Source organism: Amblyomma mixtum, chromosome 9 (genome assembly GCF_055824585.1).
Source record: "Amblyomma mixtum isolate Tamu chromosome 9, ASM5582458v1, whole genome shotgun sequence".
NCBI classification, from domain to species: domain Eukaryota; kingdom Metazoa; phylum Arthropoda; class Arachnida; order Ixodida; family Ixodidae; genus Amblyomma; species Amblyomma mixtum.
Window position 1 is genome coordinate 76,055,785 of NC_143020.1, and position 11,215 is coordinate 76,066,999.

At 46.2% G+C, this 11,215-nt stretch overlaps 1 protein-coding gene across 1 annotated transcript in view; it reads right to left on the reverse strand.

Annotated features, from left to right (window-relative positions):
* Positions 1 to 10,051: 10,051 nt before the first annotated feature.
* LOC149329769 (uncharacterized) overlaps positions 10,052 to 11,215 on the reverse strand; it is a 5,319-nt gene continuing 4,155 nt past the window's right edge. The window contains exon 2 of the mRNA XM_089559620.1: positions 10,052 to 10,276. Coding sequence (XP_089415746.1) covers positions 10,052 to 10,276 — 225 coding nt within the window. The remainder of the gene's footprint in view (positions 10,277 to 11,215) is intronic.

Consider the following 11,215-nt stretch of genomic DNA (forward strand, 5'->3'; position numbering starts at 1 on the left):
AATGAGCGGTTATTTGCTGCATTAAAAAGCAATCTTAGATGCGTGCGTAACGTCACGACGCCAGGCATGTAGACTTTAACACGCAAGGACGAACACACCGTGCCGAAAGCCCGTCCACCGCCACCGAGAAACACTCGGGTCCCTAGCAACAACGACGCTAACGACGCCGTTGCTAGTGGCCCGAGTTTTCTTAGCAACAACGACAACGTTGCTAGTGGCCCGACTTTCTAAGCCTAAATTTTGACGTCACTTCCGCCACATTCTTGCCAATGCATTGGGAATACGAAGGGCCTCTCCTTAGTTTTCCTTCCTCCATGGGTGCAGCGCTGAAGACATCGATTGTCAAGATAATTCCGCACCCCTTTTCCCTATGCTTCCAACCTTTGCTGCGGTCGCAAAGGGATTAAGCTCCCAAGTGATGGCTTCGCAGGTACAAATCACCGTGCAGGTTCAGTCACCAAAGAAGGCTGAAAGGCGATTGTGCCAAGGTAGTACGCGTTAGTGCATGCACAGCATAAAGGGTGGTTTATATGCAAATGTCTGAGCGGCTCGTTGCAGGGTTAATTTAGTTGTAACTTGATCGCTTTGGCCACTCGAGCCGTCGTGACCACTCAAAGCAGGTTTTTGCGAAAGCTCAAAGCAGGTTTTTGCGACGGGCACTGTCTTGACATAACGTGGCCTAAAATTGTTGGTTAATGAGCAGCAAGAGAACACTAGGCTAGGTAAAAACCAGATGTATGCGATAAGAGACAAAGAGGGAAATGTCATTGGCAATAGTTAAAGTAGCCGAAGAGTTTTACAAACAAAATACAGTAGCGATTGTAATCAGAACGTTACTGAGACAGGCAGTCGAGCACAGCAATGGACATCCCGCCGGTTAGGAAGGAAGAAGTAAAGAAAGCCTTAAGGGCAATGCAAAGGGGAAAAGCAGCTGGTGAGGATCAGATGAGAGCAGATTTGTTGAAGGATGTAGGAGGGATTGTGCTCAGAAAACTGGACACCCTATATACGCAATGCCTTGTGATCTCGAGCTTACCTAGAGCTTAGAAAAACGTTAACATTATCTCAATTCATAAGAAAGGAGACGTCAAGGACTTGAAAAATTACAGACCGATCAGCTCGTTATCTGTTGCCTACAAGGTATTTACTAAGGTAATCGCTAATAGGGTCAGGACAACCTTAGACTTCAATCAACCAAATGATCAGGCAGGCTTTCGTAAGGATACCCGATAATAGGCCATATTCACGCTATCAATCAGGTGATAAAGAAATTCGCAGAATATAACCAGCCCCTATATATAGGGTTCATTGATAACGAGAGAGCATTCAACTCTGTAGAAACCTCCGCAGTCATGCAGGCACTGCGGATACAGGGTATAGAAGAGTGTTATGTGAAGATATTGGAAGATTCGCTGATGACATTACCTAGATAAGTCCCTCAGGACATGAGCTGCAAAGCACGATCACTGAGTTAGACAGGCATAGCAGAACGGTACGTCTAAGAATTAACATGCAGAAAACCAAAGTAATATTCAGTAGTCTAGCAAGAGAACAGCAGTTCGCAATTGGTGGCGAGGTGCTGGAATTAGCAAGAGAATATTTTTATTTAGGGCAGGTAGTGACAGCTGATCCAGATCATGAGAAGGAAATAACTAGACGAATAAGAATGGGGTGGAGCGCATATGACAGGTTCGCTCATATCTTGAATGGCAATTTACCAATATCCCTCAAGAGAAAAGTGTACAATAGCTGCACATTACCGGTACTAACCTATGGGGCAGAAACGTGGAGGCTAACAAAGAGGGTTCAGCTTAAGTTAGGGAAAACACAATGCGCTATGGAAAAAAATGATAGGTTTAACGTTAAGAGATCGGAAGCGGGCGGAGTGGGTAAGGGAACAAATGCGGGTCAATAACATCCTAGTCTAAATCAAGAGGCAGAAGTGGGCTTGGGCAGGGCATGTAATGCGAAGACAAGATAACCACTGGTCCTTAAGGGTAACAGAGTGGATTCCAAGAGAAGGCAAGCGTAGCAAGGAGCGGCAGAAAGTTAGGTGGGCGGATGAGGTTAAGAAGTTTTCGGGGATACAGTAGCCGCAGCTGGCGAAGGACTGGGCTAATTGGAGAGACATGGGAGAGGCCTTTGCCCTGCAGTGGGCATAGTCAGGCTGCTGGTGATGATGAGCAGGAAATCGACACTTTTTTTTTTAAGTTGAGCTGGAAGCTGGCGTTCTTAAGGCGGTGCCATACGTGCTTCAGACGGGACAGATGAGTCTCAAAATTGGGTGAACTGATCACGACGTTATCCAGAAAACAAATGCAGGACTTCCCTTCAGGCCGCGCGTAATGGTGTTCATCCTTAGCTCGAAAGTAATAAGGGCTTTACAGAGGCCGAAATGCATCACGGTATATCCGTACAGGCTGTCAGTGGTCACAAATGCGTTTTTGTGGCGATGTTCTGGTACCATATAGAAGGGTGGTCGTCGTCACTTGGCAAAGCGAGAGTAGCTATTCAAGTGTGTGCATTATTTTTAGTTGCTAATGGTTTAAAAGAGGTTCTCAATAAAAGGCACAATAAAGCAAAAAAGATGTAGACTCTGAGACCATTTAATTCTAAAAAAAAAATGTTTTTAATGTCGGAGCACTGCTGTTGAGATTACACGCTCGCCTTGCCGGACCAACAGGAGTGAGTTCGGCCAACTCACTACGGGGTAAGTGCGTTCTGCAGCGAGTGTCATTAAAGCTCATCGTGTACACTGCGCGAACGACACGTTAGCGAACGTCGCTTGTTGAAGAGTGGCACTAAATGCTCCCCAGTGACAAGGGTATGAAACGTGTTCTCAATTCTTGCTTTTTTAGTTGCTTGTGATGCATGTTATGCTACAAGGACTTTTGCCGTAACGTGTCCCTACTGGCATCGCAATCCATTTCTAAGGAGAGAGAGAAATGAATTTTAATGAGGGAAAGGTGGAGAGGTCGGCCGGTGGTAACATGGAATCCCACTGTACTAACGCATGTGACTATTCTGTAACCCTTGCTTGTAATCCTTCGCAGGTTACGTGCTGGAACGCGAGCCGCGGCTGTGATGTTGTGATGGCTGCTTCGCATCTCGCCAACCATATTCGTGACGAGTGCCTGTACAACCGCCCTCCCTGCCACCAGTGAAGGTCATCGAGCAAGTAATGCCCGGAGGGAGCGCCGAGCCGACTACGACCAGGTTCTGAAGGATCAGAAGCTTCCAGCCATGCCAGAAGCTTTTTTTTTTTTTTGCAGGCATTAACCTGCAGCTTCCAAAAGCATTACGAAGCAAGGAAGAGTGAGTTACTGGAGAAAAATAAAAAAAATACAACTTCATGAACTCAGCAGCCTTGAGCGTCAATCATTCAATTTCATTTTCAGTTCGATTTGACAAAAAAGGATTTCGCGCAAATGCCTGTCTTTGCTTGATATTTTTGAATTTTAAGACTGCGGCCTGCGGGCATGGAAACAAGTGAGGCTGTTTGATATAAGAACATGTCTCTGGTTTTTACGTGAAATATTGTACATAAGCGTTTAAGCACCAAATCTCCTCGGCGGAAGGCAAGCCGTTTCTCGTTGAGCTCGCCTATCAAGGAACTTTTGTTGTCTTTCCTGCCATACAGTCGCCAACTGATCTGGCTGCGCGGCTTTGAATTATTTCTCTATGCTCATCGAGCTTCTTGTTGAAAGGGAGCCAAAACCATCAACCATAATCTAAAATAGATGTTAGGCAGATCAAAAAGGCAACATTTTTTAACTTTATGAACGAACATGTCATGTTCCATTGAATAAAACTCAATACCCTTTGCCCTTACTTCCAAAGCGCCAACGTACGCGCTATGGAAACAAGCAGACGTTATTGTACCTTGTTAACGTATTGTATTGCTATTGATTAGGTGTTCTATTTTTGGTACAAAAGATATGAACACACTTTCTGTATGGTAAATTCATCTTCCAAGTTCAACTCCTCGGCTCATTTCGTGTTTAGTCTTTTCGTAAGCACGCGGCACCATAGCATTTGCCGACATGAGCGATACTCTACGAAGCTGTCGCCAAATAACCGCGAAGACATTGGAATGAGCAGTCACGACATGCTTGCCATGAAGGCTGTGCTCTCTGTATTGATGCCCTCTAGAGGATGGCAGCAGCAGTTATTGAGGGTGATGGACTTTGCCAGCATCAGCCTTTGTTTTTCTCCCGGAGGGAGGGCGGGGGGGGGGCAGGGCATTGACATCGTAATACCACCGCTTACTTGTTGGCAGGTGTCGGGGGGTCACGAAAAACAACGAACGACAAAATAGTGCACAATCAAACACCACAAGAAGCAACGGCCCAATGACAAAACAACAGTGGAAAAAAAAACTGGGCAAGGAAACAACAGCATGCCGGAAAGGAAAAGAAAACCGCAAAGCTACAAGCGAGTACTTAGAAAAAAAAAAGCAATACGACAACAGAGGAGAACAGGAAAGAAACCAACAGTGCGATGACAAAAGAGCGCAGTGCAGTACGGTGCCGATTTTGGAAAGGGTGAACTGTATCAATCATAGCATCAAAAGATAAAAGACAATCCAAATGGCAGCGGTAAAGTGAGTACGCGATTGTTTTTTTCGCTAACAATTCAATAACGCTTAGCATCCATCGTCTCCCATCCATTCTGCATAAGCATGAAAATTATCAATCCTTAAGTGGTTTGTCATCCCTTTTTTTCTCATGTGCGAAAAGTGATGCATTACCATACATCAGGATTACAGCTTCCGTACACTTTCTGAAGAAACCAATGCCGTCACCTCTCGAAGATAGTCACAAGAAAACTCAAAATGTAGGCTATGTGAGTTTGTCTGGCATTTACTGGTTTGGTTTATTGGGGTTTAACGTCCCAAAGCGACTCAGGCTACAAGGGATTCCCGTATTGAAAGACTCCGGAAATTTGGACCACCTGGGTTTGTTTAACGTGCATGACCTCGCGCAGTACACGGGCCTCTAGATTATCGCCTCCATTGAAATTCGACCGCCACGACCGGGATCGAACCCGCTTTGTTCGGGTCAGCAGCCGAGCGCCATAACCACTGAGCCACCGTGGCGGCCTGTCCGGTATTAAATGTTTTGAGAATCATCATTATCTGCCGACATCGAGCCTCTCGCGCATATGCATATAATTGCCCGTTTATCATTATTCCATAAATTGTACTATTGTTTTCCCTCACTTCGACACTCCCTTCTGCTCCCTCGCCTCCGAACATCACGCCGTCTTTTCAACTCCATGAGCAAGACTTCATGGCTCCTCAAACGCATTTAACAAGTCATTTCTGCCTCTTGCCATTAATGAATGGAATTCACTACCCGAATTAATTGTCACTGAACGCGATGCTCTTAAATTCCGCGAAATGCTGTCATTGCACTTGAAATCCCAATGTGGGTAACTGTTACCTTTGCGTTTTATTTTTATGTTATGATTGTTTGATCTACTACTGCACCTGTCTGCCTGATTTATAAACGTGCTTTTCTTTTTTTCTCTTCCCCAAGCAACGATTGTTTCACTGTATACTTTTTCTTCACTGTATAATTTTTTTAACTGTTTTTTTTTCACTGTTTTACTGTATTTTTTTGTATATGTATTTTTTTTGGACCTAATAATGTCATTACTTGCTTCGATGTTCGCCCCCCCCCCCACCTTTTATGTAATACCCCGCCAGGGGTCTTTAAGGGCCAATAAATGACGATGACGATGACGATGTTTACCTCATTCACAGTATGCGCATTTGGTTCGTAATGCTCCATGCTCCGTACTCATGCATTTCATATGTCTTGATAACGATTTTTTTTTCATTTTTGCAATTCCGGGTGTATCTTTTTAATACCGGAGAGTATGCGCACGCGGACATATCTAGGCCTCAATTGAAGACCCCGAAACGTGCTATGTTGGAAGCTGGCGCCCATGTTTTGTGGTTTGTGCCAATTTTTCAAGTGTGGTCATGATGAACACCTTACGACTATAAGAGAGTATTTGTGAGGACACAATTGTCAGACACCAGCTTTTTTTGAAATACATTCCTTTAGAGGAATGTTTTCAGTGTTTATGTAAAACAAAGAACGACTTGTGCAGAGCAAGCGCCAGACATGAACTACCATTTTACGCGGCGAAAACAATGTATACACACCCTAATTTGTGCAGTAGCGCGAAAGTAGAGGCAATAACAACAATTATAGAAATATAAAAAGACAAAGGAAAGGAAAGCAGGACGCGATTGATAAATCAATGGCATGCCTCTGCTGCCACCACTCTCAGCAAATTAGGTAAGAACCAACTCTGTTTACGATATAGTTGCGGACTGAAGAGCGGTGGCATAAGCTATATTCTACAGTTATTCCAGTTTTCGGCATTTCTGGCTTTATACCTTTTGACTTTATGATCTGTTTACGTTCCGTTTAAATTTTACTTTGGACTTTGGGTTTCGTTTTTTACACTGCTCTGGCTCGTGCTTTTACTTTTGTGCCACTTTTCACTGTTTCATGTTTTTCTACTCTTGGTTTCGACACACCTGGTCTGCGACTGTTGAATTCTGGCTCTTGACGTGCCAGATGTTTGATAGCCTATTGATCAATTATATTTTTGTACAAAGATTTCTGTGCTTTGTGCGCTAATATTGGTTTCATGGTGCCATGGGGGTCCTTGCTTGTATTTAAAACTTGGTCGTCGCTTTCAATAAACTCCTGGTAGTTCGGCGCCTGTCCTGGTCCTCTTTTCGCGCTGCTCCCTCTAGCCGCTTAACGCTAGAATCTCATGCAATGAAGCAATAGTATATCAGTGCTGCTAGATGAACTAGAGGGTATTAAGTGAGATGCTATAGGGCTTAGCGAGGTTGGGAGGACAGATGTAGCGTATACAGCGTTAATGGGGGCGCTATCGTAGATCAGTGGACAGAGAAGAGCTATAGGTGTGGGATTTCTCATCAATCAGGATAGAGCCGGCAACATAGATGAATTCTATAGAGTTAACGCGAGGGTGGTAGCTATCGTAATCAGGCTTAATAAGAGTGGTACAGTCCTACGCGCCAGCATCTGGCTGTTATGACTAGATCGTAGAACGCTATTATGAGGACGTGGAATCGCAATGAACAAATTAAGAACACAGTAAACTTCAGTGCCAAGGTAGGGAAAGAGAAGACTGGAGACCAGGCAGCAGGCGACTATGGTGTAGGCTCTGGGAATAGCAGGAGGGAAGTTATTAGTAGAATTAGCAGAGAAATAATTTGTGGATCATAAGTACCTTTTTTCGCAAACGAGAAAGCTGGAAATGGACGTGGAAGAGCCCCAATGGTGAGACGAAAAATAAAATAGACCGCGTTCCGTTGCCTCAACAAGGGTGCCTCAACAACAAGGGTGCAACAAGGGTTGCCTCAACAAGGGTCCGCGTGCGCACGCATGCGCACGCAGGCACGCACACATGGCCGCCGCGGTTGCTCAGTGGTTATGGCCGCGGCGGTCGAATATGTATGCGCTTCGTTGAAGGCAACATACATTTTTACTTTACTCGACATTTTGATCGGAGGACCAATCTTTTTCGTACTTGAAAATGATCGGTCCTCCAATCGAAATGTCGATTCAGATAAGAGAGTTTTCTTTAACGAAGCGTATGCCATGTATGTACGTACAGCCACGTATGTATGTACAATCACAGACAACTTGTTTTCACAGATATTTCTTCTTCAAGAAACACTCCACTACTGTTGTCATGAAGGAAGCTTTGTGGACAGCGAAATAGATGGATATGTGCATGACTTTCTGCGCCAATGCCTGGTTCGTAAAAGCCAGGTCTGTGCAAGTATTTCACGAGGTTGTCAAAGCTGTGGGAGCCGTTACGAGCGAAAGGAACGGGATGTTCTCCCGCATAAGTGCTAAGAAATTCTCGCGTGTCTTTATATCTAAATTAGAGTCCCCACCCGCCCTGCCAGCCTGGCAGGTGGCAGCGTTTCTGACACAAGGTTGTCAGTCCCAAAGCATGCAGCGCACATCTGTAACTAGAGCCACCTAGCTTAAAGCACGACTGAGGTGTCCACTGTTCCAAGATGGCAGTTCTGCGCCTTCCTCTCGTTCAAGTGTCCACCTAGATGTGTACGACAGATAGTGCGCATTTCCTTTCCTCAAAAACCAATTTACAAATTTTACCCTCTGCTTTCCAAGCCTATTAATTATTAATTAATATTATTAATTTCACACCTGTGGGGTACAGATACTGCGCAATTCCTTTCCTCAACAAAATACTGAAGACACTTTTGAAATTCTGAAGTGTGCTTAGCGAGAGCCTTGTGGTCAACCTTCTGCCGCTTCCCCGAACCGCTTGGCGCGGAATCACTGGGGGCGCTTCGGAGCCATGCGTCGCACTCACTCGACTGCAACGAGACGTCTGACGAAGGAGCGGCGGTGTAGCTGCCATCAGAGTTCCAGTGACTTTAGCCACCACCACCGGCGCGCTCTCTCGTTCTACTGCTCTTGTGTGACGTCACGGTTGCTATGCACAGCTGCGCCCCCAACTGGCCCACCGGTTGCTAAGGAGGGAAGGAGGTTGCGCTTTTACTTTCTCCTTTCCAAGCTTCCGCTCCGTAGCTTTCGCAGTTTAAAGGGTGTGCACTGCTGGTTACAATGGCCACCGGCGACAGCGACGGCGACGCCGCGAAATGCAGAAACGGGCGCCAAAGAGCTACGCTCTAAAACGTTTTGAATGAAATACCGCGTTCCTGTGGCAGGTACTATGTACGATACACAGGTTGATGTATTAATGACAGGTTGCGCGAGCATATGAGCAGTGGGAGGCGCAACTGGCTCTCACAAGCTCCCCTTTCAGCTGATCGGTGAGGCCTGGAGGGCCGCATTCGTCAATGGTTTCCGGACCTGGGTGAACCACTCGCATAATTACTCTATATTATTAAAGTTTATTCTCTCTCTCAGGCCACTACGGGGTCGAACTTAGTCATTCACCGCACTAAATGCAAATGCTCTCCCTTGCTTGACAAAACCGGATAATCAAAAAATGCTTCAGCCAGCATGCTCGAGAAATCTGGGAAGCTTTTGCCATCAATAGGCAATATCACAGTTGCGTCAGTGCCCGCGTACTGTGCGATGTCAGTGCATGTTAAAGAACCTTAGGTGGTCGACGTTGGGACGCGGTCGCTTCGGGACGTTAAACGCCAATAAACCAAACCAGTTGCGTCAGTGCGCCGTCTATCACATTACTGTCACAAGAAATCGCCTTACTTGGGCATCAGTCCTGATGCCCTCCAGCCGCCTCCCTGATGTGCCTTTACCCTCATTGGAGTTGTTCTTGTTTGTTTTCACCAGTTCATTCCCCCCTCCCTCCCCCCCACCCGTATTTTTTGGTGTCGTTTCATTGCCCGTTTTCCTCCTTTCGAAATGAGCACGTGCCCTTTTTCTTCGCCATCTTTTTGCGCAAAAAGTTGAATCTGTTTATCTTGATTTCGGAGTTGGGGTATGTATGTATGTATGTATGTATGCATGGTTGGTTTAGTATGTACGTGTATATATATATATATATATATATATATATATATATATATATATATATATATATATATACATATATATATATGCATTTCTGAAATAAACTGCAGTTGCTAGTCAGTGCCTGTGTTGTGTTCTCGTTCCATCCTGTGTTAGCGCTGTTCGCAGTATAACGCAAAGAGACGTGTTGCAAATATACGAATGTTTATTTGCTAATAAAAAAACGCATCATCTGACTAGGAGCGTGTGGGCTTTTATATATGGAAGTAAATCTGAGAGATTGGTTTATGGTTCCAATAACTAACATGCAACAATGACGGACGAAGCGCAGTCAAAAAGCAACAAGCAGGTGGGCGCGACGGCACACGCACCGAGTGAGCTGAAGAAGCCATCACGTGGCCGGCCCTGCCCGGCCAGAATGGAGACAGGAGCAGGCGCGATGGCCTCTCGGTGCGGTGCGTTGCGGTGCGTTTGCGTGCAGAGCGGGGTCGCTTGTCCATCTTTTGGGGCGCACTGCATCAGCGAATGCGGTCGTACTTGAGTCGGCACTCGCACTCGGTGTGGTTGTCGAAGGCCAGCTGCTCCTCCTGTATGTGGACCTCCCCGCTGTTGCTCATCTCGTACACACGGAACCAGCGTTCCACCTTTACGATGGACTTGGGCTGGCAGTGCTCGTCCTCGCTGAAGCAGCAGCCCGTGTCCGGGGCACACCGGTGCACCACGGTGCAGGGCGGCATGTAGCGCTGCAGAAACACACACACACACACACACACACACACACACACACACACACACACACACACACACACACACACACACACACACACACACACACACACACACACACACACACACACACACACACACACACACACACACACACACACACACACACACACACACACACACACACACACACACACACACACACACACACACACACACACACACACACACACACACACACACACACACACACACACACACACACACACACACACACACACACACACACACACACACACACACACACACACACACACACACACACACACACACACACACACACACACACACACACACACACACACACACACACACACACACACACACACACACACACACACACACACACACACACACACACACACACACACACACACACACACACACACACACACACACACACACACACACACACACACACACACACACACACACACACACACACACACACACACACACACACACACACACACACACACACACACACACACACACACACACACACACACACACACACACACACACACACACACACACACACACACACACACACACACACACACACACACACACACACACACACACACACACACACACACACACACACACACACACACACACACACACACACACACACACACACACACACACACACACACACACACACACACACACACACACACACACACACACACACACACACACACACACACACACACACACACACACACACACACACACACACACACACACACACACACACACACACACACACACACACACACACACACACACACACACACACACACACACACACACACACACACACACACACACACACACACACACACACACACACACACACACACACACACACACACACACACACACACACA